The 25,932-nt window shown below is 45.6% G+C and overlaps 2 protein-coding genes across 2 annotated transcripts; both read left to right on the forward strand.

Moving 5' to 3' along the window:
- The first annotated feature begins 356 nt into the window (after window positions 1-356).
- On the forward strand, window positions 357-16,753 carry POGLUT1 (protein O-glucosyltransferase 1). The gene is made up of 11 exons (XM_082751935.1): window positions 357-490; window positions 639-729; window positions 4,307-4,450; window positions 4,896-5,031; window positions 7,651-7,772; window positions 9,317-9,376; window positions 10,295-10,394; window positions 11,188-11,246; window positions 13,568-13,735; window positions 14,266-14,322; window positions 14,954-16,753. The coding sequence occupies exons 1-11, from the start codon at window positions 394-396 to the stop codon at window positions 15,108-15,110; spliced, it is 1,191 nt and encodes a 396-aa protein (XP_082608061.1). The 5' UTR covers window positions 357-393; the 3' UTR covers window positions 15,111-16,753.
- Window positions 16,754-17,738: 985 nt separating this feature from the next.
- TIMMDC1 (translocase of inner mitochondrial membrane domain containing 1) lies at window positions 17,739-25,204 on the forward strand. Its single transcript, XM_082751658.1, has 7 exons — window positions 17,739-17,817; window positions 18,075-18,240; window positions 19,537-19,625; window positions 21,443-21,510; window positions 22,465-22,543; window positions 23,545-23,655; window positions 24,207-25,204. Exons 1-7 carry the CDS (start codon window positions 17,741-17,743, stop codon window positions 24,304-24,306), a joined length of 690 nt encoding a protein of 229 aa, XP_082607784.1. The 5' UTR covers window positions 17,739-17,740; the 3' UTR covers window positions 24,307-25,204.
- Window positions 25,205-25,932: the final 728 nt, after the last annotated feature.

The raw sequence follows: 25,932 nt of genomic DNA on the forward strand, positions 1-25,932 counted from the left end.
CCTCCAGTGACAACCAGCAGCTCCACCACCAGTTTCAGGGGCAGCAGCCACCACTCCCTGTAGGGCAGCAGGGGCAGATTGGGCCCAGGCACCTCAACGCAGCCGCCCCATGGCTCAACACCGCGCCTGGCCACTGCAGGCGACCCGCTCCTGGGAGCACACGGCAGGGGGAGGCACGCAGGACCCTGCCCACCGGGTCCCGGCCACACTCAGCCCTCGGCTGTGGTGGGGGAGCAGCGCCGCCACGGAGCGCGGCCGGGCCGAGGCACGGCAAAAACTACAGCTCCCATGGCGCCCGCCGCCCGCCGCCATTTTGAGGGGGGGGCCAGCGGTGGCCGCGGCCGCCATTTGTAGCCGGGCCGTCTCCGCCCCCCCCGGCGGCACGGCGGCGCCATGGGGCGGGCGGCGCTGCCCCTCTGGGCGCTGCTGGCCCTGGGGGCGCTGCGGGCACCGGCACCGGCACCGGGGGTGGCGGCGGGCGGCCCGGCAGGTGAGCGCGGCTGCAGGGGGGTCGGGCTGGGTGATGCTGGTCCGCTGCGCGGCTGCTGCCAGCCGGAGCACAAGTGCTGCTCGGCACCCGCAGGTCGCCCCGGTGGTTTCACGAATGAGCTTTGGCTTTTCCTTCCTGTGTGTTTCAGATGCCAAATGGAAGACGATAACTGACCGCATTAACAGAGCCGTGGAAGCCTATAAGCCATGTGTGAAGGAGAATTGCAGCTGCCACCAGAGGTGAGACACTGCTTTCCTTGTTACCGGACAGGACTCTGGCCACGAGCGGGAATACTTCTGGCAGCACTGATGGATGAGAGTTAGCTGTAGAGTATTTGGGCTCTAAAGTATCATATCTGCAGCCATCGTAGATCACAGTGCTTGCAAGAAGGAGATTATTAACGGCATTGTGTGAAATAGGCCTCCGTAGTTCTAATATAAGGTGTGTCCAGCTGCAGATCGATCACAGTCCTCTGCAACTGAACAACATAAACTGTGTCAGCATCTCATACCTGAGTACACAGTAATCCCCCACACAGCTGGTGATATTTCTGTGTTAAAAATCCACTTCTGCCTTCTCTCTCAGTGGGACACTGCTAACAAGTTTTTCTGATGGGCTTTTAAAAGTGGAAGAAATCAAGTACATGCAAAATATTTTCAGATAGGTAGGTTAAGAAGAATCATTACAGAAAGCACATTCATTTGGTCTGATGCTGTGTTGTACCTTGTGCACTGCCTGTGCCTGGACAGGGCTTCCAGTGGGAGAAGGGAGGGGAGAACTGGAAGAGCACTCTTTCTGGGGAGTTTAGTTCACTGCTTGTCAGAACTGGAGTAGCAGTGCGTATTTAACTGCCTGACTTTTGCATGACCTCAGATGGTCCAAGAGAAGCTCATTCAGGAAGTATTCCTCTGCCTTTAGGATTAGGCTTCCAAATGTAGAAATGCAGATGTCCCATTTTTAGACTCCTGTTTAAAAAATAGATGTGCTCATTCATTTTGGAGGTGAGATTGAGCACCAGACTGGCTTTTTAAAATCAGATGAGTCATATTGGGCCAACCATTGGTATACTGTTTGGAGGTTTTGATCTTCATTGCTCTTTATATATTTATGACAAGTCTCTTCTAGTTTAGTCTTCCAGTCTTTTTCCTCAGTTACAATTCAAATACAGCCTAAAGACATCTCCTAATCTTTAAACATACTCTCCACTATCTCCTACCCGCCTTTGGGTATGACTTCCACACCTGCTTCAGAACATGATAATTGATAGTAACAGAAAGTCACAGTTGCTGTGATTCTCCAAACCTAGCTCTCATTACAGCAGCATTTCATTTAAGGGTTGTTTAAAGAGCAGTTTTATTCAGTAGTGACAGGCTTTACAAAAGAATCTGGAAAGATGATACAACATGTATCCACTGTGCAGCTAAAAGACTCTTTTCATTTTGATAGCTGATTTGGAGATATGTAAGTGTGCAGCAGAACACTGAAAGCCAGTACTTTTTCCCAGATAACAGATTCTACTTGAGCCAGGTTTTCTGGTGGCCAAGAACTGAAAAGAACTTTCAGAGACTACTGAAAGGTAGCAATATAGGCGAGAATGACATGGACATGCTGTAAAACTCTCCAACTTTCTTCGTGATCTCCAGCTCATTAGATTTGCATCCCTGTCACACAGCTTATCCCGTGATCAGTCCATCTGTACTGGGACAATTCTTTATGTAGTTTACAATTTTGTATCTGATACAGAATAACAGAATTATTGAGGTAGGAGGGGAACCTGTTGAGATCATCAGGTCCAACCTCCTTGTTCAAGCAGGGACACCTAGAGTAAGTTGCCAGGACCATGTACAGCCAAGATATGAATATCTCCAAAGATGTGAACCCCACAACCTCTCTGGGTAACCTGTGCCAGGGTTTGATCATGCTCATAGTGGGTTCACCCCTTATGTATGTGCAGTGTTGTATGAAGCCAAGGCATTGATGCAGTGTCTACCAAAAAGTAGTGGAGTGGTTTTTGTGGCTCTTACAGTCCAGCAGCACTTACTAACTGCTCCAAGCAATTAGATCTGGGAGCCATTACAGTGAATTAATATAAGCTGTATACTCCATCTGTATTTTCTTGTATAGGTTAGGGTTATATTTTCATACTGCATTCCTGGAGCTCACTGGTAATGTGCAGATGTCACAGAACAGACTTTGCTTATGCTTGTTCTCCTGAACTAGCTTTCACTGCATACAGCATTACTGGGTGATCACAGAATCACAGAATTTCCTAGGTTGGAAGAGACCTCAAGGTCATCGAGTCCAACCTCCAACCTAACGCTAACAGCCCTCCACTAAACCATATCCCTAAGCTCTACATCTAAACATCTTTTGAAGACTTCCAGGGATGGTGACTCCACCACTTCCCTGGGCAGCCTGTTCCAGTGCCTCACAACCCTTTCAGTGAAGAAGTTCTTCCCAACATCTAACCTAAAACTCCCCTGGCTCAACTTAAGCCCATTCCCCCTCGTCCTGTCACCAGGCACGTGGGAGAACAGGCCAACCCCCACCTCGCTACAGCCTCCCTTGAGGTACCTAAAAAGAGTAATAAGGTCGCCCCTGAGCCTCCTCTTCTCCAGGCTGAACAAGCCCAGCTCCCTCAGCCGCTCCTCGTAGGACTTGTTCTCCAGGCCCCTCACCAGCTTTGTCGCCCTTCTCTGCACCCGCTCAAGCACCTCCATGTCCTTCTTGTAGCGAGGGGCCCAAAACTGAACACAGTACTCGAGGTGCGGCCTCACCAGAGCTGAGTACAGGGGGACGATCACCTCCCTAGCCCTGCTGGTCATGCTGTTCCTGATACAAGCCAGGATGCCGTTGGCCTTCTTGGCCACCTGAGCACACTGCTGGCTCATATTCAGCCGACTATCCACCATCACTCCCAGGTCCTTCTCTGCCTGGCAGCTCTCCAACCACTCATCTCCCAGCCTGTAGCTCTGCTTGGGGTTATTGCGCCCCAGGTGCAGGACCCGGCACTTGGCCTTGTTGAACTTCATGCAGTTGACCTCAGCCCATCGGTGCAGCCTATCCAGATCCTCCTGCAGAGCTTTCCTACCCTCGAGCAGATCGACACACGCACCTAACTTGGTGTCATCTGCAAACTTACTGAGGGTGCACTCGATGCCCTCGTCCAGATCATCGATGAAGATATTAAAGAGGACCGGCCCCAGCACCGAGCCCTGGGGGACGCCACTAGTGACTGGCCTCCAACTGGACTTGGCTCCATTCACCATGACTCTTTGGGCCCGGCTATCCAGCCAGTTTCTAACCCAACGAAGCGTGCACCAGTCCAAGCCAAGAGCAGCCAGTTTCTTAAATCTTCATCTTCTTGATGCTTCTCCTCACAACTAAACTCTTCTTTTCTATGTGCAAATAGCATTTTGTGAGGAATTTGGTCTTGGTTTGGCCCATCATCCTTGGAAATCTTCAAGCTTCAGAACTCTGGTTAAGTGAACTGAAGGCTTTATCCACAACCTGCCAGGGTGTGTAAGGTGTTTTCTAGGATAATGACTACCATTGACAGTGTTGATTTAGCCTGTGCTGGGTTTTCTGTTCAGGCAAACAGCACATAGATCATCAAAGAGCAAAGCTTGGACCTTTGAGTCTCTGAGTAGCGGCTGTTTCAAGTGACTGAAATTGAATCCTCCGATATGCCACGTGTAGCAGAGCTGGGAGTTATATGGAACTTGTCAGAGCTAGAAGCCTCTCCTGTATGTTGCAGTAATTCATGTGCAGTATCCTCCCTGCTGCACTCAGTTCTGGCTGATTGTTTTGTTTCAGTGTCTGGAAGCAGGACCTGGCTCCTTTTCGAGATGGCATTTCCAAGGAGATAATGTCAGATGTGGTGAGCCGCAAGCTCGGGACGCACTACCAAATCGTTAAGAACAAGCTGTACCGTGAGCATGACTGCATGTTCCCTGCAAGGTAAGAGCCGTGCAGAAGATCCTGTCTCCCTAGCTGGGACACAGGAGTACTTCCAGCCCTGCCACATTGAAAGTCACTGAGCACAATGATATTTCATTTCCTTACCAACTCCTTGTCATGGCAGGAGCCTAGAAAATTCTGTATGAGCCTTACATGTGAGCAGGAAGTGAGTGTCATTGTTGCACCTTGGTGTAGAAAGAGCTCGTTGATTCTGGGGTCCCAGGGAAAGCTGCAGACCAAGTCAGGTTTAAGAGGATGGGTTGCTTCACTGGTGTCTATACTGCACTGCGGCTTAGAGGCTGCTGGAGGCAGTCCCCAGCCTGCACCATGGCGTGTCTCAGGCTCACCATCTCTTCTGCTGCTGCACAGAGAGAGGGGCCCGCAAGAGGCTTTGTGATTCTGCTTCTCCTTATGGTTCTTTGCCATATGTGTCATTTCTCCACAGATGCAGTGGAGTCGAGCATTTCCTTCAGGGGATCATCAGCCGCCTCCCTGACATGGAAATGGTGATCAATGTGCGAGACTACCCGCAGGTCCCCAAGTGGATGAAACCCATTGTCCCAGTCTTCTCCTTCAGTAAGGTGAGCACACTATTAAAAGCTGAGCATTTCTGAGACATGCGTGTCCTCCTTTTTCTTGCTAACACATATTTTGGAGGATGGTTCCCCCAAGATTTCCCGTGTGTCAAAATTGCTTGCTCTTTTTCACTCGTTATGCTGCTTTTTGCTTCCAGTTTTCTGGCAGACAGACTTACAGATTTATTTAATAGAACAGTTTTTCCCCTCATTAGCTCCTCTTCCAGGTCAAAAAGTGTACCTCTGCTACAGCAGAATGATGCACAGCTGGATGGGATATGTGCCAGCATCACTGTGATTTGTTACAATGCCTCTGTTAAAATTGTAGCCACAGCTTATCAGCATTGTTAAGGATTTTTCATCATCAGTCAGCTGTCATAGCTGATCTCAGCTAATATGAATATTTCAGTCCTTTTTTTTTTTGGCACCACAGATAACTGTTCCTTATCTTCATTTCTGTAATAGTGCTGTCTCCTGTGAACTCCTTTCCCGTGGATTTCTTTTTCCATCTCCAAACATGCTCATACGCACAGAGGCAGACACACACACAGACATTTGCTCTCTCCTTCTCTATTTCCAGACTGGAGAGAACTCGTGTATTTTTTCCTGCCTTTCCATTGTTAAACCTGACTGTAGGCCAGTGCCTTTCCAGCATTTCCAATAAAATGTCCTTACATCTCAAACTTCAGGAAATCTTGCTGTGCCTTAGTGCATGCCCAACATGCCCAAATTCTACAGCTTTGCCACCTAACCCTGATCATGACCCTGTCCTTGGCTGAAGGCCAGCAGACTGTAGGATGCAAATAGAAGCAATAAATCATTTGCTCTTGCAAGCTCTGGCTGTACTTTGATTCTGCTAAATTATAGTATCTTACCCTAAACCCAGGCCTTCAGCTCATGCAGTCTGAACTCTAATGTGATCCACCAGTGCCTAATTCCCAGCCATTCTAAAACTATCTCCAGAATTCCAGCACAGCATTGCAAGTGCTGTCATTCAACAACTTTGTTCACTGCTAGATGTATTAGTAAAGGTGTCTGTCTTGCCCCTGAACCATAGCACATCCTTTACTCTCGCCAGCAGAACCCAAATGAACGCAGACCAGGTTGCAGGAGTTTAATCTCTGCAGTCATATTCATCATCCTGCCCCTGGCTCCCTTGCAGGACTCTGCAGGAAACTTGAGTTTCCCAGTCACTGCTGTCCAGTATCTGAACTGTAATCTCAGCCCTGTCCTTAGCTGAAACCCAGTGACCCAGGCACAGCTTTTATTTGCACAGACTGCGTTAGTCCCTGCCAGAATGAGGAGGGTTCAGGATGCTGGTCCATGGTGCTTGAAACATAAGGATTGCAGGATTGTTGTATTCTGCATCTTGTAAGGGTGGTGGCTGGAGTTGTCATGGTTTGTTACCCATGCCTGCTTTTAGCAAGGCTGGGAAGGAGCAGACTGTAGAAGCACACGCTCATTTAAGTTGGAAAGCACCTCAGGAGGTTGTTAAACCACTACACCAGTGCAGCACCTCACTCATAGCAGGACCAACTAGATGGGGGTGCCAGAGGCTGCATCCTGCCCAGTTCTGAGCATTTCCAAGAACAGGGTGTCCATGGCCCCCCTGGGCACATGCCCTAGTGTTTCGCTTCCCTCAGAATGAAAACAGGTTTCCCAGTTTTTAATTGGATTTTTTTTTTTCGTAATCAAAGTCTGTTGCCGCACATTCTGTCTTAGTGCACTTCTGAAAAGAGCCTGCCTCTGTCTTCCCTAAATTCTTCCATTAGGTTGCAGAAGACAACATTTAGATTCTTGCAAGCCTTCCTGTGCATGAACAAACCCAGTTCTCAAGTTTCTTTTCATATGTCTTGTGCACCAGCCTCCTTACTACTTTCGTGGACTTGGCTCTCCAGTATTTCCAGGTGACAGGCAGATGGAGAAGTTGGATAGTAAGTTTGTTACTAGTGCAGAGAAGTGCCCTGTAATATAGTTTCATGAAAGAATTTACTCTTAGGTACTGTTTTTCCCCTTGATTAAAAGAGAATTTAAGCATCCAGATAGGAATGAGGAATTGAAATTCTTACATGACTGGGATGTTTGTTACAGTGAATTGTCAAGTGATTTCTGAGAAGGCCGGAATGATACGAAGTACTGGAAACCTAAATGTCAAAGGGCCTAGAAGGGCTTCTGTCACAGAGGAGATAGTAATGCCTCGTAAGTTACGGTCAGTAGAACACACTTTAGAAAGGTATATGGAGCTCAGGTTTTACAATATTTACTAATTAGCTATATCATAGATCTTCTTTGTTACTTTCTAACATGGAATTGCCGTGTTATCATGTAGCAAGGCACAGCCTTTTTGAAATCATTGAAACATTTTGGTTGGAAAGGACCTTCAGAAGCCAGTGGCCCACTCAAAGCAGGTATGCCTGCTGAAATACACCGGCTCTCTTCAGCTGAGTTGTGTTCATGTGGCCCCTTGCAACCTTGTGGTGACCACAAAGCTCTCACGGCTGCTTACGGAGGGAGCAGTGAGGGAGAAACCAGACAGAATGCCCTGAAAGGACATCGCTGCTGGTGGGCTGAGGGAACCGAAGTAAATGCTACTCTTACTCTTAAATTATTCTCGTTTTTCTTAAGACACACGAATACAATGACATCATGTATCCTGCCTGGACGTTTTGGGAAGGAGGACCAGCTGTTTGGCCAATTTACCCAACCGGTTTAGGGCGCTGGGACCTCATGAGAGAGGACCTCAGAAGGTATGTTTTAGAAATGAATATTTTGGGGGAGGCTGAATGGAAAACAAAAATCACAGTGAAAGTCATCTAGCATTGAGCAGCATTAGGGCAACGTTGAAGTCTTAAGACCGTAGGTCTGTCAGTCTGTTATCTGTCCTGCTGCCTCATTAACTACGTACAGCCTATCTGCTGTATAAGAACTCTCCATGGAAACCTTGGATGATGTAACTAAAAGTTATAATTAGCTTCCCTATTTCCAACACTTTAGTAAGGAATGCAGAGGACAAAGTATGCGCATTGGGCTGTCAGGGCGAGATTACTATCATTTTCAGTGGAACAGGGTTTGTCAATAAAGCAGGAGTTATCTTTTGCCTGCAGAAATCTCCCCTGACACATAGAAATATTTTTCTTTGTTTACACCTGCTTCTCTAGGAGCTGTGTTTTTTTTTTTGTTGTTTTTTTTTTTGTTTGTTTTGTTTTTTTTTTTACTGAAGAGGTGATCCAGGCTATTTGTGTAAGCTTCTGAAAGGGTAAAGGAAAGCCTTCTTTAGGTCTGCTTTTACTTGAGTATTGTACAATAGAGGAATCTGGAATCATTCCCACAAAGCAAGAATGATTACTGTGCTGAGAGTAAGACAGAATATGTTTCTGATTGGGAGTCTTCCTTTTCACAGGATTTTTGACTATTAGCAGAGTAAGCTGTTTCCCCTGGAGAGTGACAAATAAAGTATGTAACAGTTAATGAACATGGAAACGTAACAAGAAAAAAAACACACAATACCTTGATGTGAAACAGTTAGCATGAGCGTGTGAGGTTGAATGTTTCCTTCTACAAAATCCTAAGCCAAATGTCCTATAATATAATGCAGTGAAGGTTCAAAGTACTTGTTTATCCTTGCTTCACCACTGAGCCCCGCTTATGTCACTGGGTTACAAGCAGATGCAAAGCTTAACCTGCACGGATCAGGCTGGAGATCAGGATGTCAAGCCAGGTGCAACAGAAACGTACAACAAACAGCTCCCTAGAGAGAGGCAGGCGACTGCATTGACAAAAATAAAGCGTGTGAACAGTTATTTTGAAGAGCTCACAAATTCAAATTGAAATTTATTTGGGGAAATGACGAGCCCCTGTGTTTTCAAAACATGGGGCTTTTTTATTTCTAAGTGGGAAATGACGATGGCTAAAAACTCTGTAGTCATTTTGCACCATCCATAGTCAGCGAAGTAGAGAAAAATAAAGCAACAATGTAAAAAGTGGATTAAAATTTTAGGTTAAATTTAGTACCCTTAAAGACTAATGTTTGGTAGGTGTGTGTGTGTGTAATTTATTGTTTTCACTGAAAAATGTTCCGAAAAGTAGCCTGTATCATGTGGTCTTGACCACAGTATTCGCAGGAAAACATATTTCATTGGATCTGGCAGAGAAATTTTCCTGCTATACTGAAGAAAATGATTTCCATCAAAAACGAAGAATTGTAAAATGAGACCATGCTGTGAAAACTGATGAGATTACTGTTTCATGGTTTTATTAAATCATTTATTGCCATGTATAAACAATATTTCAGATCTGCAGAAAAATGGCCATGGACGAAAAAAATCTCTAAAGGATATTTCCGAGGATCCAGGTGAGCATATCTTCCTAAACAAGTGTAATCTAGAATATCTTCTTTAAAAGTATGGAAAGTGAGACATTTTCTACAGCTAAATTTCGCCACAGTAAGACTGGTTTGCAACTAGTTTATTATAGTAAGCTTAATGTTAGAAACAGAGGTTATTATGGATTTGCTGCTTTATTTCTTAATGAGTCAAGTTTCTTAGAACCAGTTCTTTTGTTCTGTGAAAGGAACTGCAGGTGCATAATGTAAATCTAAAGATTTGATACTGATGAGCACGCCTCTTGCCAATGTGAATACTTTATTCTCTGTGGAAGTGCTTATCAGTGAATCAACAAGTATTCTTCTGTTAGTTACCCGAGTGATGGGGGTTAAGAGGATAGATTATTTTTCTCCCCAGAGACAGTTTGAACCATATTAACCGCTGCTCCTCTCTGTTCCTCCAACATCATTGAGTTTCAGGGTTGGACTTGACATCCTGCTATTAATAGGTAGGTTCAGGAGATGATGAGGAGTGAGCCTCGGGGATGTCATAACCTTGTTTATCGGTAGGGGTCAGAGGGATCAGATCTGGAGATGCTTACCATCTTTTAGCTCTCTCTGACTTAGGGAGCTGAAGTATTTGGCACCCGTCAGGGTAAGGCCTAAAGGAAAGAGCATCTCTGCTGATATGTCCTGGGAATTGCTTAAATAATACCATTAAACGTTTACTGTTTTTTCATAAGTGAAACAAAGAAATGTGGCTTCAGATCATTTTTCTTCTGCTAATATACCCTTGGACAGATGTCTACTGTATGGTAGGCACTCAGTAATGTTTTCCGGGGACACACTGAGGTCAGTTCCATAAAGAGGCAGGGTTTCGAGTCCTGTAGTTGGGTAGCTGTGTCAGGTGAGATGGTTTGGCAATGACTGAGGTCATTTCTTCTGCAGAACAAGCCCTGAGAGAGATCCCCTCATTCTGCTGTCCCGAGAAGACCCAGAACTCGTTGATGCTGAGTACACTAAAAATCAGGCTTGGAAATCTGAGAAGGTGAGTGGGTGTTGCCTCTCCTCTGAGCATGAGGGCCAGAAAGGGTAGCATTGCAAGATGGCTTTGATGATTGAGATGCATCTTGTTGGAAAGCTGAGTGGTGTAGCATGGGGGAGGCTTGCAGGTCTGTTGAGGGTAGGGCTCTCTGGTGAATGAAAGGAAGAGTCTCTAGAGCCTGCCAGGACCACCTTTTTTTTTTTTTTTTCTTTCCATCTATGCTTTTTGTTGAAAAAAGCCAGCACAGATAAGAAAATGAACTTATGCCAATCCCCTCCTCTCCCATTACTGAAAAATTAGCCAACTTCCCCTTCTAGCCCCAAGCTGCTTGCGTGTTGCTGTCAGTCTTTCTAAACCTTTTTCTGTCATCCCCATCTCTTTGTCTTGCTGCTGATAGTGTTCTGATAATTGCTGCTGGTAACTTTTTAGCTCCATATTAGTGCACAGTCCAGCTCTCTCCAGACACTCTTGGCTAATCCAGTTACACTTGGCTTCACAGAGTCCATTGTCCCAAGCTGTTTTCAGCTCTGTAGCTGCCAACTAAACATTATCATTTAATGTGTTTGCACTGGCATTTGCTTACAGGCAATGTGTAATTTACTGAACTTTTTTTTTTTTTCTTGTTTGAAGGGCTCCAAATTCTTTATAATACTTCTAAAAGCCCACCAGGGAAGGTTTTCTCAGAAGTGAGATGGAGAGCTTTGAGGCTTCAGATTTATTTGTAACTGAGAAGGAAAATGAGTTTGAAATAACCATATAAAACTTACTTATTTTTTTTAATTCTCTTTACTTTAAGGACACCTTAGGGAAGCCTCCTGCAAAGGAAATTCCACTGGTTGATCACTGCAAATACAAGTAAGAATTTTGAAAAGTAAAGCTGTTCAAGGGCTATGGGCTATTTCTTTCCTTGCATGGTGCATCGTCTCAATTTATTTTAAGATCTAATTCCAGCAACCAGCTCTGTGCAGACAGGGAGGTTTGTGAACAGACATAGAGCAGCTGAAAATTTGGGAGCTTACTGTGGCCTGTGTCAGTGTCAGCTTTCCCCTGTCAGGTCAGGAGAAATAAAGTGCTTTGGGGAAAGTAAAGATCTTAGATCACTAATTAGCATATAGATAGAAAATACGTTTACTTTTACGTGTTTTTTTTTTTTGTTTGTTTGTTTGAGAAAAACTTTCTATAAATTTTTCTTTATGTTCCTATATCAAGCTGTGAGTTCAAAATTGTTGCATTTTGGTGCTACGGGGATAGCATTAGTGTCTTCGAGGACATAAGGAAGGAAGGAATCATGTCTTCATATGCATATTGGTGCAAGGGTTGCTGTTGAATGTATATAGTAAAAGAGAAAACCTGGAATATGACTGAGCAGATATAGTACTGATTCATACTTTATATGTTGCTTGGGAGAATGTGGTTTTGATTTACAAAGGATTTTATTTTTTAACTACTTTGGGGAGGCTTTGTTAGTGTAATATTCTCGTGGCTTTCTCTGTAGAAATACAGACTTGGCTTGCGTGTGCTTGTATGTCTAATGTTTTGATTTTTCTTTTGCTTTAAAAGTTTGCATTTAGTTGCAATTCCACCAGCTAGAATGTGCTGTTACAAGAGCTCAGTCACTTGGCTGAAGCTGTGTTTTTGTGCAAATGTGATTGACTTGTCTCATTTTATATTTCACTAGACTGTTGCCCAGATTTCTCCCTTCTGTTACACATAGGCTTCCCCAAACTCCTGATGCCTCCGCAGCCCCTCCATACAGTGTGGGCCAAGACATTCTCTCACACTTTTGTCATAGCCCCCTTTAGGAATAATCATCAATAGCTGTTGTCAGCAGCAGCATATGGACTCCGTGGAGTCTGTTATGGGCAACTGTCCCCTACAGTGGTCCCGTGGTGTATTATTGACTTCAGACTGTCATTGGGAAAACACAGGTACGAAAAGAGGGGCTGTAATCACACTACCTAACCTAGAAGCCGCACCTCCATCTGTCCATGGGCTGTGAGACACAGTGTCTGGTAGGCTCAACAGGAATTTCTCACTGTGTCCTTCAGTGCTGTACAGAATTGTATACAGAAGTCTGAGAGCAGCCCTTAGTGACTTGGATGAGGTTACAGGCGATGGGAGACACAGCTTGAAATGGACAGAGGCATTTTCTTGCTTCCACACCACTGTTTACGTTGTTGTTCAGTTAGTGTGCTCCTCATCCCTGCCTCAGGCTCCTATGTAATACAAGGAATGCAAAATAATATCAGATTTACTCCCTTTCACTTACTGCTGAACCAAGTTTAGCTATAGTCCCCATCTCACCCAAAATAGCTGTGTTAAAGGGAGAAATCCCCTCCCCCAGCCCAAAATGTTTGACTTCAAAGATTAGTTCCATGTACTGCAGGGTTTTACCCACAGGAAAAACAGCTTTCCATATAATTGGAGAAACATGGGTATGAAAAAGCAAGAAAGCAAACAAACAAACATGCCTCTGAGATACAGTTTGCAAAGCAAAATCTGTCCCCCTCCCCCAGTCAAGCCCATTTTACTAACTTGGCAGAAAATACTGAAAACAAAATTGTTGATTCTTTGTTATCTGCAAAGTCCATCTGTTTTGTGCTAGCCTGTTTAACCTCCTAGGGTTACATTCCCAAGTTAATATGAAACAATTAGATTCAGATTAAAGCAGGATCCCAGAAGAAAAAAAAAAAGAAAAAAAAAAAAAAAGGCTGAATAGATATGTCAAAGAAGAACAATGAAAGAAAAAGCTCATTGCAAGACAACAGAATTGGGAAAATCTCCTCATGGGAACAGAGTCTCTGGAGCAGCGTAGAGTCCCAGGAGCAGCATCCATGTTGTGACCTTCCATGCCTTTCTGGCTGTGGTCTGTGAGACAAGCCTTCGTTGGTTTTCCATAAGCAGGTGTCTTTGTTGGAGGTAAAACTTCACTTGTTAAGTTTTGATAGGCACTGGAAACTCTCCTAGCACCTCCGTAACTCCTTTGCAATGAGGAGCTTCAAATAATTGTGCTCCCTCTTTTAGTGAGAAGTGCTTAGCTTGGTGTGAGAGAGATCCCTATGCCCTCACACGTTCCCTGTGAGAGAAGGTTGATCACTATTCAAAGTCCAGTTTCTTACTGTCTTTCTCCATAAAATTACAGATGTGATCAGTTCTTCTCCTTTCTTCTTTTACAGGTATCTGTTTAATTTCCGGGGAGTGGCTGCCAGTTTCCGTTTGAAACACCTCTTCTTGTGTGGTTCGCTCGTCTTTCACGTCGGAGAAGAATGGTTGGAGTTCTTCTACCCCCAGCTGAAGCCTTGGGTCCACTATGTCCCAGTCAGATCAGACCTCTCTGATGTCAGGTGTGAGACCCTAAGTGTGCTCAGCAGGGCACTGCATGCCAGGGGAAAACACTGCTGCATTTTATTTGGTTTGTATTACATGTACACTAGGAAGAGCCTCCACTCATAGGCATCAGTCAAATGCTCTTGGAGGTCATTTTCTTCTCTCTTTATTACCACACCTGGAGAATCTTTTGCATGTGGTACTTACACAATACAGTTTCACTGGGGTATGTAGGTCTCAGCCTCACTGAAATCAGCAGGCACTACATCCTTAAATATCTTTGCAAGTGGCCACTGCAACATGGATAAGGAGAAGAGGACCATATTACTGGGCTAAAAACATGTCAGCTCCTGGATTTCAGCATGCTGTCCAGGACTTACATGGAACAACTGACAGTGATAAGTATCTTCTGTGCACTGAAATGAGGAGCACCAATCCCTTGCTCAGCTCTAAATCTTTAATCTCATCCTCCACAATATTTTAGCTAAGTTTAGCAATAGTTCTCCACTGAACTAGTTGTTTCATAGCATTTTTTTTGTTATTTTAGGGAGCTGTTGCAGTTTGTAAAGGAAAATGATAACATAGCACAAGAAATTGCAGAGAGGTAAGTCGTGTGTCCTTTCTGTCTGTCAAGCACTCTTATCTAAAACATTTTCTTAGGCAGCTTTTGAAGGGGTTACCTGTCAAAGACAGCCTGGTATTAATAGGGTAAAGTATATTTTTCTTCTGCAATAACAGCAGGAGGGTTGGAAGACTTAATACAAGCAGGGGGAACTGGATAACAAGATTATATGTTTAGGTCTTCGGTTCAGATGTGACCCATGTCAGGAACCCCACTGAAAGCCATCAGAAGTTCAGAGCTTTCGTCTCGGTGTGAAGCGAGTTGACCCCTGGGAACTGTGTCTGCATTATAACTATTATATACCCAGGCCGGCAGGGACTGGCTTCTGAAGCAGCAGGCACCACTGTAGCTCAGGCTGTATCTGATACGTGAAATCTGATATTTATTATCCCAGATAACAAATACCATCTTGAGGATAACAAAAGCACTGCAAGTGTCAGAGCTATGAGACTGAATGAAAGTTGTGAAATTGAAATAGACGGTACAGAGCAATGCGTGTTGTTTCTCATTTGAAAAAAAGCAGAGGAGTGAAAGTTGATACACATATAAAACAGAACCAAAGACTCTTGCAGGAACTGGAAATTGGTTCTGACTGTGCCTTGTGTGTCTCTAGGGGACGCCAATTCATCACTGAACACTTGCAGATGGAGGATGTCTCTTGCTACTGGGAGCATCTGTTGTCAGAATATTCCCAAGCCTTGACTTACAAAGTAAAAAGGAGGAAGAACTACAGTGAGATCACTTCTGAATGGCCAAAAACCGAACTGTAGAGACTTCTTCATTTTTCTCTTCAGCTCAAACTGATCTCTGGAAATCTGAAGATTGGTGTATCTTCTTCCTTGTTCTTAGATCTATTATCCTTTGTACTAAGACTACAGAGAACAGCAATAGGCTAACTTGAAAATTGTTCCCACACAGCCATGCAGTGGGACCCAGTTACTGTTGCCGTAAGAACATTAAGTAGGATGTTGGATTATGGCTATTTAGTGGGGTTGTTATGCCTGTGCCTGGAAGAGCATAGTTAGCATTTGGGACTTTGTTACTACCTGTCTAAGAATGATCCTAAATCCCATTCAGTTAATGAGATGCCTTCATGTTAAATTTACTTGACCTTTTGCTGGGTCCTCTGTACTCACAGGCAAGGTAGTATCCGCTACGCTCAGCTGGGAGATGCACATCTGTTTTTGGCAGTGATCAGTGTTTTCTCATCTGTGTGATGACACTTGGGATATTAGAAGTTCTCTGACAGAAGCAGGTGCTGGGATTTGGGGTAGCCTTTTTAGATAGCTTATAGCTTACTTTTCTGATGTTTGTGTCAGGTTTTTAAAGAGGTTGATGGCAAGGCTTTGATGGGCTGTTAAGAGGACAAATTATCCTTGCACAGATAAATTACCTACCTCATAGGAGAACGTCTGGTGATGATAATGTTACCACAGTACTTAGCCTGAGTAGCAGACAGTCAAGCAGTTGAGATAAGCAGTGTTTGTCCTCTGTTGTGGGGGCAATGAGGTGGATGCATGGCTGTGCAAAACTGAGCCCCTGTTAGCAAGCTCTCACCAGTCCACTGGCCAGATGTCCTGGGACCCTTAAGAACCTAGAGGAAGTATACACAGAGGTAGATTCAGCTCTTAGGTTCTTTTTCTTTTTTTTTTCTTTTTTTTTTTTTTCTTTTATTTTTCCCAGATGTTCACAGATTCTCTGCTCTGATCCCCTTCTGCAACCTTACTAGGGTATTTTACTTTAAAGGGGGTAACACCTCTTCACTCCATCATCATCTTTTCTTTCACCCAGCTGTTATGTTCCTTTTCTGATCTTCCTCAGTCTGTCTGAGGGAATGTCTTCAATCACACAATGGCAGCTATTCGTGATACTATTCATTTTAAGTTCAAGTCACAGGTTCTTTAGGCTGACTGTATTTATGCCAACTACAGGCTGCTCAGCTCATAAGGAGTGCAGTTTCTAAAATGCTCTGTTGCCCCTGAACTGAGAGGCCTGGTATGAAGCAGCACATTCTCTGGCATCCAGATAGGCTTAGTTTCTCCTACTTACTGTTTGCTCGGTAATGTCAAAGCCTTGTATTAAAACAAGTTTTCTAGTGGCAAAGAGCTAGACTGTGCTGGTTCCTAGCCTGTCTAGTCCCCTTCTGCTGTGAGCTGCTTGCCCTTATGCTTTGGGATCACTGCTCCTTCTGTGCTGCAGCTCGTCTGTGTGAGCAGGGTCAGAGTGGCCGCTGTCCCAGATATGTCCTTTGGGTGTCAGTGGACATCTGTCAGTTGAGCACAGTCCTTGGCACTCCTGGCATGTGGGTGCTCAAGTCTTCAGAAGCTGGAGTGCAGAGAAGCAAACTGCTCCTGCTGGCCTGAGCCAGCAGCGTGGGATCCCAGTGTGGCCTCTGCAGCCCCGGTGGGCTCCCTTGGTTATGAAGGGAGCCCACTCGTGTCATAGGAAACAGCACAGTAATAGAAGGGATGATAACAGCTCATACTCTTGTCTGTAGTCAGTTTGGATCAGAGAACACGCTACCAAGGACAATAATGCCGAGTACATGCACAACACGAATGCATTTGGAGGCCTCAGCAGCACTGCCAGCCCCTGGTACAGGGAAATAACTGCCAGACCCAGTAGTCAAGCACCAGCTGCTGGAGCAGCGCACCACTTGTGTGACCACTGGCTGGGTTCTCCCAGCGGGCAAAGAAAATAAATTAGGGTATTAAAATAGCTTGGTTTCTGAGGAAGAGTTGTATAAGAGTGGAAGGGGTTTTGTGGTCTTGTATTCTTAGCCAATGAAGAGACAGCAGCCTGAGAAACTGAAACAGCAATGTATACTTTTTTAAAACCATTTTTAGTGATGTGCTTTTGGATTAAAATAACCAAAAATGAAGTCTTGTCGGATGCATCATTTCTTAATCAGAATGGTAAGAAAAGGTCTGGATAGCCCCCAGCTGTTTCACCAGAGAAGGTGAAGCGTGTCTTTCTGTTTTTTCCTCTTCGACAGTAATATCTGGGGTGTCTCAGTGGAATCTGTGAAATACTCCTGTCCAAGCCACCACTGCAAGTCCTGAGTGATGCTGACTGAAAACTTTTCCTGGTGGACAGCTTGCACGGGCTGGGCACTTCCCAGCCTGCTTCCCTCCTCGCTGTACCACAACAGCCGCGACCACTCGATCCCCCGGCCGCCGGGCTTTGTAAACAGGACAAGGCCCGAACTGGCCGGCGGGTCCCTTGTAGAGGTGCTGGGACCTCCAGCAGGGCGCGGACTCGTGTGGAGGAGAGGAGCCTTCAGGCTGGGAGCCCCCCGGCTCCCCTCCCGGCGCCTCAGGGGGCGGGCGGCAGCCCGGGACCGAGCCGTGCCCCGCCGGGCGGGCAGGGGGCGCTGCCGCCGCCCCGCAGCGCCGCGGCCATGGCGGGCGGGTTCGGGCGCCCCGCGCCGCCGCCGGAGACGGGCTGGGAGCGGCTGCGGGAGCTGTGGCGGCGCGGGTGAGGGGGCCGAGGGCGGCCCCGGGGCGGGGGGGACCTCCCCGGGGTGGCGGAGGGCGAGGCTTGTCCCGGGGCTGCCGCCGAGCCCGGGGAGGAGGTGGCGTGCCCGTCCCTGCGGGTGCTGAAGGAGAGGCTGGAGCTGGCGCACGGGGACGTGGCTCGGGGGGTGACGGGGTGGCCGGGGGCGGCGGGGCCGGGCGGTCGCGGAGCGCTGCTCCGAGCCTAATGCCGTGACTCTGCGGTTCGTGCCCTCGCAGCGATCAGCAGCAGTACCCGGAGGAGGTGGTGAACATCGTCAAGTCGGCCTTCACCGGCGGCGTGGTGGGCTGGGTGTACGGCGGCGTGCCCGCCTTCCAGCAGGCGCGGAGAGCCTTCATCGAGCGCAGCCAGGGCGAGCTCTTCCAGAACCGAGCCGATGCGGTGGTAGGCACCTCGCCACCCCGGCCCCGGGGATGTGACCGCGGGGAACGGCACAGCTTGCCCCGAGGGATGCGCTGGGCATCTCCTGCCCCCACAGCGTGCTTGTGGGCCCACAGTTCCTCAAGGAAAGGTTGGGCGAGTTGGCCAAAGCCAAAGCCTGATAGCATTGGGCCGCTTGGCTTACCTCTCACAGGCGCTGCCCCACAGAGCCAGACACAAAATGCAGTCATATAGAGACTGAAAGCCGTCTCCAGCGCCCACATGCTTGCAGGGCGCTCACTGCCTGCCCTTCCTCGTGGGCAGGCCGGGTGTTTGTTACCTGAGTTATTTGGAAAAAAAAAATCCTTAAAAATCTGCCTAATTTTACATCCATCCCTATTTGGATAGGGTCCCTGACTTTGCTTTCTACAAGGCGTTAGTGTCAGACTATACTCAGTCCTGCAGACTGTCCTTTGTATGTGCACCAGTGCGAAGCACTTACACCATAGTCATGGGAAAAGAGAATTTATTTTCTTTCTTGATATCAGCTGCAATATTTTTAATTATTATGAAGCTTCTTTTTACTGCAGTTTTTAAAAAGCATCTTATTGTCAAACTTCGAAGTGCCAGTGCTAAGCTGTAGAGCTTGATGGCCTCTTAACACTTTAACGTAGAAGGTTATTATTTATGTATTTAAAATATATCAATATATATAATATATAAATATAATACAATAAACATAATAAAATACTATATATAATATAGTATATATATTATATCATTATATTATATTACATATATAATATGTATATACATATATAATATATATATATAATAAATATATATTATATATATTGTAATATATCTTATTATATAATATTATATACTAATATAATGATACATAATATAATATTTATATTTATATAATATATATAAATAAAAATATATATATCAACTCATAATAATTAAAAACTAGTTACCAGTTTGTCCCCTCTTCTCTATTAGTCTCCCATATCATTCTCAGAAAGCTGTTGCTGTCTCCCCCAGATGTGTTGCAGCACATGTTGGTCTTTAGTAAGACCAAGTTGACATTACAAACTGGATTTAATTAATGGTTTTCCTGTTCATGGCTGGGATGAACATGAGCTCCCTTTCCTCTGACGAGGGTTGACTTTGTCTGTACGGGTCAGGGTGCCATTCCCAGTGGTTTGAGTGATGTCAGTCTCACAAACCATCACCTGTACCCTGGAATACAGTGTGGTGGTGCTGGTAAAAAGGAGCAGGTCTGTGACCAGTAACCTTTCTCCTCTCTTGCTCTAGCAATCTGCGCATCGTGCGGGTCTCAGGAGTTTCATCCGCTATGGCTGGCGCTGGAGCTGGAGAGTAGCAGCTTTTGTGGCACTATTCAAGTAAGTGTTTCCTTAGTAGTAATAGTGGGAGGAAAAACTGGCTTAAGTTTGAACATCAGCAGCAAGGAGCCTTCAATGTGTGCAGCTTGTTCGGAGACTGCTCATTACATCTTGAGGCTCAAAAGACTGTGTTAACAGCGAGTCTGATTGATAAGGTGGAAGTATGAGGAGGATTTAAGCTTTTTTAAATTATCCCAGTACTCTGATGAACCAACACAAAAACAAAACATTGGGAAAGCCCTCTTTGTTACATCTAATCCATACCATTATTGATTTGAACAGTGCTCTTCCCAGTACTTACCGGCTTATGTCTGCTTTTGCTTTATCTCTTCAGTTTGATGTATTTTCACATTTTTATCTGGGAGAGTATTACAAAGTGTTAGCTGTTCCAGAACAACTTTCTATCCCACGCTAATTTTTCTCCTTTTTGTTATGTCTGATTACTCCTAGTTTGTATACAGCAGCATTACTCACAATTCTTTGTGCTTGTCCTCAAGTACTTGCAGATGATTGTCTTGTTACTACGCAGTCATTGATCATCAGACATACCATATGTACGTACCACTTTAGTCCTTCAAATTTTCCTATGCAAATAATGCACAGATAGTGTTCCACTTCTCTGATTTTTCTCCCCAGGACGTGTCAGTGTATTTCTGACATTAAAGTGTCAAACTAGGCATGCTCTTCCTAAAGCCCTTTAAAACAAGCAATATCTCTTCCCTGGCCTGGAAAATGGTAGATATTCATGTAGTTCTAAACCTGTACTAACTGTATCTTTAGGTATGTTGTGTTCAAGATCCCCTTTAGGTTTTCAGATACCAGTAGTATTGACTAGCATTTTTTCCCAGTAAGCTGGCTTTATATTTCTGTCTTTCTTCCTAGTTTTGTACCTTTCTGTATTTATTCCTTGGTTTCTCTTGTGTTTTGTCTCCTTTTGCTGTGGTATCTCTTCTTAGGTTTCATTAGCATGCTCTTTGCTTTCTCTCAGGACTTTTGATTACTTTGGATCTTTCTGCACTAGACGTGCAACCTCACTGTTGTCCACCAGGTGTCTCCCCTGCAATCAGATCCATCGTCCTTTTTCACTACCCCTTTTTGTAAAAAGCTTTGAAGGGAGATGTTTGCCACTCAGTGTTAATTGTTTCCATAAAGTCCAAGTTGAAGATTTTGTCCTGCAGTTGTGTGAATTTCAAGTTACCCATTTTAAAGAGAGATTGTAAGCTTTACATGTACAAAGGCAAGGCTGACATGACAGTGTTGATAAAGAGAGGAAGATTGCTCTTGATGTCATGCAGAGGCTTGCCGATATGCTGGGAAGGATGCAACTACTGAACTGGGAACAGAGAGTGGTTTGGGGCTTAGTTAATGTGTTTGGAGGAGATGGTGTGTCTATCCTGGCTGGAAACCTCATGCTTCAAGAGCGAGTGACCCTGCTGATGCCACAAGTATGACTTAGCTCTGGTGGTAGCTGTATGACTGACTGGCAGGACCTTTGCATTGCTCAGCTCCTTTTAGACTTAAATATATGATGGATTTAAATAAAACTCTTTTATTTACAAAAAGAAAAAAGGCATATCCAAAATCCAGGTCTGGAGGTGGTACTCCCCTGCCTCTGACTGTACAGCTGCATGCAGTGAAGTTACAGAAGTCAAGGCATTTGTGGCTGGTTTGCACATGCTCTGGACAGGTTGGGAACAGGGCAGTTAGAAGCATCCTGAGGGTGGGCTTAATGAAATCCAGCTTGCTTTCAAGCTGTGGTTTGCTACCTGCCCTGTTCACGTGTAGCTGCTGACTTCTTCTGTGCCTTATCCTTCCAGCTCTGTGAGCGCCAGTCTGTCTGCGTACCGCAATAAAACCACCATCGGTAATTATGCTACAGCAGGAGGTGAGACTGCTATACCTTTGTGTGCTTCTCTGTTTTGGAGCAGAAGTCGTAAACAGAATATCCTAAGCAGGAATCCATCTCTCTTGGGTTTCAGCAGGTCTCTAGCTTCTGGGGTTTGCTTCCTGTTCTCCTGAGCGCCTTTGTGACTTTGCTCAGCTGTTGTCTGCCCTTGTAACAAAGATACCAGTGCTTTTCTGAAACCATTCGGGAGTTCTGTGCTTATTAGTTCGTCTTAAATATTTGTTGGAGTTCCTGTGTGAAAAATGCTTGCATGGCCTAAATGCAACGTGTAGTGCATAACCTGCTCTTTCAACCACCTCTTCAGCAGGGAAAGCATTTCTTATTTCCTCTCTTCATAACAGTTCGGTGCACTGTTTATAAACTACCATTTTCGTGCCAAATTTTGCATGTCTCCTTTTGGCAACAGGTAAGCAATCTGCTTGTTGAGTTTTAGAGGCTTTACTGCCCTTGCAGTTGGGTGCGTGCTTTTCTGTTCTTTTTTGCCTTACATGGCAGCTGCTATTATTAGCTGCTGCTGAATAGAAGGGGAAAAAAAAGTGGTGGGGAGATCATGCTCCAGCCAGGAGAGAACTCAGTTCTAATCTCAGAGTTAACTTTGACATTTTAGCATTTCTTGGGGAGTCTTTCTGAACAAGAAGGAGCTTCGTGCAATGTTTTAGTGCAGAGAGCATGCGGATAAAGACCTGGGGAAGTACTGCAACAGCAGCTCAGCTCTGGCTGTTAAAGTGCCTGCTCCTCAGGCTGCTGTGACTGTATGGTGAGGGGCCCTCCCACTGGCCACAGCGCTTGGTTTCTGCTCTGTTAAAAGTGGACGTCAGCTCATGGAGAGCAGAAACGGGGCAGAGCAGAAATGGGGCAGAGCAGCTCCCTCAGCAGGTCTGCCGTGGCTGGTGAGGGGGCTGTTTATGGTTTCAGTGGTTTTGTGTTTTTTAGGCTTCACAGGAGCCCTCTTCAGAATGCACTTGGGCCTGCAAGGACTGGCCAGTGGCTTCATCTTTGGAACGGCCTTTGGGTAAGCTGTGACTGCCGGTGCGGGGCTGAGTCACGGTGTGTGACTGGCATGGTAGGTGTTAGCTGGCAGCCTCCCACACCGAGCCTTGAATCATAGGTGGGTCTGCAGAAGCTTTCTTCCTCTCTTGCCCTGAGGGGCTTCCTGTATTTTTCTTGGGACCTCAAGATGACGACTTTCTCTTCCAGATGCTTAACTGCTTTTTCTTTCTGGATTTATGTTCTGTTTTTCTCAGTAATAAGAATTCAGTGCATCTTTCTGCTGGTTGCGTTAACTACTATTAAATGGGAAACTATGAGGATGAGTTTAGAAATGACTTCCATGTCCCTTCCTTGGCATGGTCCCTAACGAGCCAATTGGTTGTGCAGTTTGACACCTCTTTTAAGGATCTGTGTTGTCTGGGATTAAGGCCAGGAGTGTAAGAGATGCAGCTTCTGGGCTCCCTTCTCAGCATTGTCAGCAACTGCTCCTCTAGCAGCTCCAAACCCAGAACTGAACACCTGAGGGGTGTTGGATGACCTGATGGCAACTTCTGAACAGCAGGGCACCCAGGGAGCTGTCAGCCAGTAGGTTAGCAATCTGTGTAAAAACGAGAAACAGAAGTTTTCATTCTCATTTCACTCAGTGAAAACACAAGTACCTCCAGAGCCGGACAGAAGTTAAGCAGGGCTATGACTGCCGAAATTATGGATTAGGTTATCTGTAGCTGTTGTTTGGGCATGTTAAGACCTTTCACCCCCTTGCCTTAGGTGTGCCTTCTGGTGGGTAAATTCCAAATAAAATATCAGAGGGGCTACAGTGAGTCACAGCTGAAGACAGGCTGCATTTGGTGGCTGACATTAGAATAGGAGTACCTTAGACTGTGGTGTGATTTGAGTACTGGGGAAAGTTACACTTCAGTGATTTGGTGGCTGGCCCCCGCATGCTCCTTTTACTGTTGCCGGTAAGTTATTACTAATGCGTGTCCCCTGGGTGACTTTTGACTTCTCTCCTTCTTTCTCCAGGATCCCTGCAGGGGGCCTCATAATATTCATCCAAAATCTTGCTGGTGAAACCTTGCAGGAGAAGAGAAATCGTGAGCGCAGGGAGCAGTATGAGCAGAAGTTGGCAGAGTGGTAAGGGACAGTGCTGCCTGTTAAGTCTTGTTAGAGGTGTGTCTAGGTCTGCGTGGCTCAAACGTTGAGAGAAACCGTGACATGCTAGGTTTTGTAAACCTCATTTCTGCTCTTTAATTTTTGGTTTGTTCCACGTCAGTCTGTGAACTGCTGATTTAACCTTCCCAGTGTTTGATGATGCTGTTTACTTTGTAGCAAGTTTTGTTCAGAATTTATGCTCCCCACCCCAGTAACTGCATCCGTTTTTCGCTTTTAGATGTCTGAGGAGACAAGCAGGAGAGGTGGATGTGTCTTAATGCACGTTAGTGTTTCTTTACCAAAACTGAGAGAGGGTAGAACTCTTGCTTTTCCTGTTTTGCTGCCTTCCTTCCATTCCCACTAAACAGAGGAAAAAAGAAGGACAGCTGCTTGGGGAGAAGGGGCTGTGACACTGACTGCATGTAAAACTCACAAATTAGTGCCAGTTCTAGAAGAAAATTCTCTCGAAGAGTTGGGATTCTGCAGGGATGCCTTTGTCAGGAATATGCTTGCCTTCTCTTTACCCTCTCTAGGCAATCCAGGCTTAGTGTGACCGAAGTCTTGGGCCAAATGGAAAGCAACACCCTGGAAGGACCACAGATGGAGATAGGAAAAGAATCTAGGAGCTACTGAGTCTTCCCCAAAGTCTCTGTCATAAGCAACTACAAAGTATTTTGATTTTGCTTATAAGTCTTCAATCAAGGGGTCACGGAAGTCTCCTGTGAGTGCAGGTGTATGCATTGCACCTCTGAAAACGCAGTTTGCCCAAAATATTTTTTGTGGACGTGTGTCACTGCACAAGAGCTCGGAAAGGCCAAACCTCTTCCACTTCAGGAAGTGGACGTGTAGACTCTCCAGACTAGCAAGTGCCAGCTAGGTTTGGCTGGGGATGAGGGTAGCCTCAGGGCGTCTTCTAGAACCTATTGCACTGCTGACAATGTCCAAGCCATTGGCGATGTAGAAATACTGAAGGTAAAGGAGCCTGTTAATAGTTCGGATGCTAACGGTACCCCGATTCCAAAAAACTGGTTGTGTACTGGTGTGAGCTGCTCTACAGACAGCACCCGAGGACCCTGCTGTCAGCACAGCACGAGCAGCCCCAGAGCGAGCGTTCTTCCTGCGCTCACCATCGCCTTCCCACACCTGGACTTTGCCTGGCAGGGACCGATTCTCTTTCGCTGATGGTGGTTTCTTCAGGCTTTTTTACAGAAAAACACACTTGTCTCCTTGACTACTGAGGGTATTTCACAATCAGTGCTGAGGAGGGGTGGAGGAGCTGGGAGAGAGAAGGAAATACCCTGAAAAAGACACGGTTTGAGTTCCTCAGTTAAAGTGTGGCTGAGAGGAGCCACAGAAAGGCTCCTTTTTATTTCTGGTGGTCATGGTGGAAGAATTGGCACCGTGGACAGATTTAACAGCAATAAAAAGTTCTCTAACTTCATTTTAAGGTTGGAAATAAGGGGATTGCCTTTGGGGGAAATGACCTTTGGGGTTCGTGACATTCAATAAAGCCATCTGGCAGCGGTGACTGTGTCCATAATCTCTGCATGCTTAGTACAGCGTTTACATTAGAGAAACACACTGGAGTGATGTCCCACGAGAAGGGTTCCATCTAAGATCCCGCCAGGAAGCAAGTAAGCCTGGTGGCAGTGTCAGACTTCCCCTGCCCAGGCGGTAACAAGAACCAGCAGGGTGCCAGCTCTGTTTATTGTTTAGTACCAGAGGTAACTGTAAGACATTACCTGTGAGTAGGGCTGAAGATAGTTCATCAATGGCCCGCACCTAGAAGGGCCAGGCGGCCTACTGACATTCCCTCAAAGCAGACAGAAGTCAGAGTCCTGGTCCCCTTTCTTTTTTTTTTTGTTTTGTTTTGTTTTGTTTTTCTCCTATTAAGGAGAATTACACACAGGCAGGGGGGTTCAGGTCTCCTTCCCACCTACTGTTCCACATGGACGCTTTCCTCTGTTACAGCTAATTACTGCTGAATGAAATCCGAACGGTTGATTCCACAGCGTGTGTTCCACCCACCCAAAACAAATTTTTGGCACAGCTTGCTTCCAAGAAGGTGTTGTGCTTTCTAACTTCTGAAATGATCATTTTATTTCTTTTAAACACTGTGTAGTTCATTTTTCCTTTGAAGAAGTGCATATGATTCAGGGTTTTCATCACCCAGCTTCGATTTCCCTTTTCTGTGTAAGTGAAGGATGTGAAGAAGCAAGCTATGGAGAGGTCTCTGCCTATTCTGGTTTTAAACTCCAA

This window comes from Aythya marila (genome assembly GCF_965140915.1).
Source record: "Aythya marila genome assembly, chromosome: 1".
Taxonomy (NCBI): Eukaryota; Metazoa; Chordata; class Aves; order Anseriformes; family Anatidae; genus Aythya; species Aythya marila.

What these genes read in the sequence shown, in the direction of transcription:
- POGLUT1 (XM_082751935.1), top strand. Translation starts at nt 394, where the DNA reads ATGGGGCGGGCGGCGCTGCCCCTCTGGGCGCTGCTGGCCCTGGGGGCG. An exon ending in GGCGGCGGGCGGCCCGGCAG is followed by an intron (nt 491 to 638) that starts GTGAGCGCGGCT and finishes TGTGTGTTTCAG; the next exon opens with ATGCCAAATGGAAGACGATA. An exon ending in GGATATTTCCGAGGATCCAG is followed by an intron (nt 9,377 to 10,294) that starts GTGAGCATATCT and finishes TTTCTTCTGCAG; the next exon opens with AACAAGCCCTGAGAGAGATC.
- TIMMDC1 (XM_082751658.1), top strand. Translation starts at nt 17,741, where the DNA reads ATGGCGGGCGGGTTCGGGCGCCCCGCGCCGCCGCCGGAGACGGGCTGG. An exon ending in TAATTATGCTACAGCAGGAG is followed by an intron (nt 21,511 to 22,464) that starts GTGAGACTGCTA and finishes TGTGTTTTTTAG; the next exon opens with GCTTCACAGGAGCCCTCTTC. An exon ending in ATCTTTGGAACGGCCTTTGG is followed by an intron (nt 22,544 to 23,544) that starts GTAAGCTGTGAC and finishes TTCTTTCTCCAG; the next exon opens with GATCCCTGCAGGGGGCCTCA.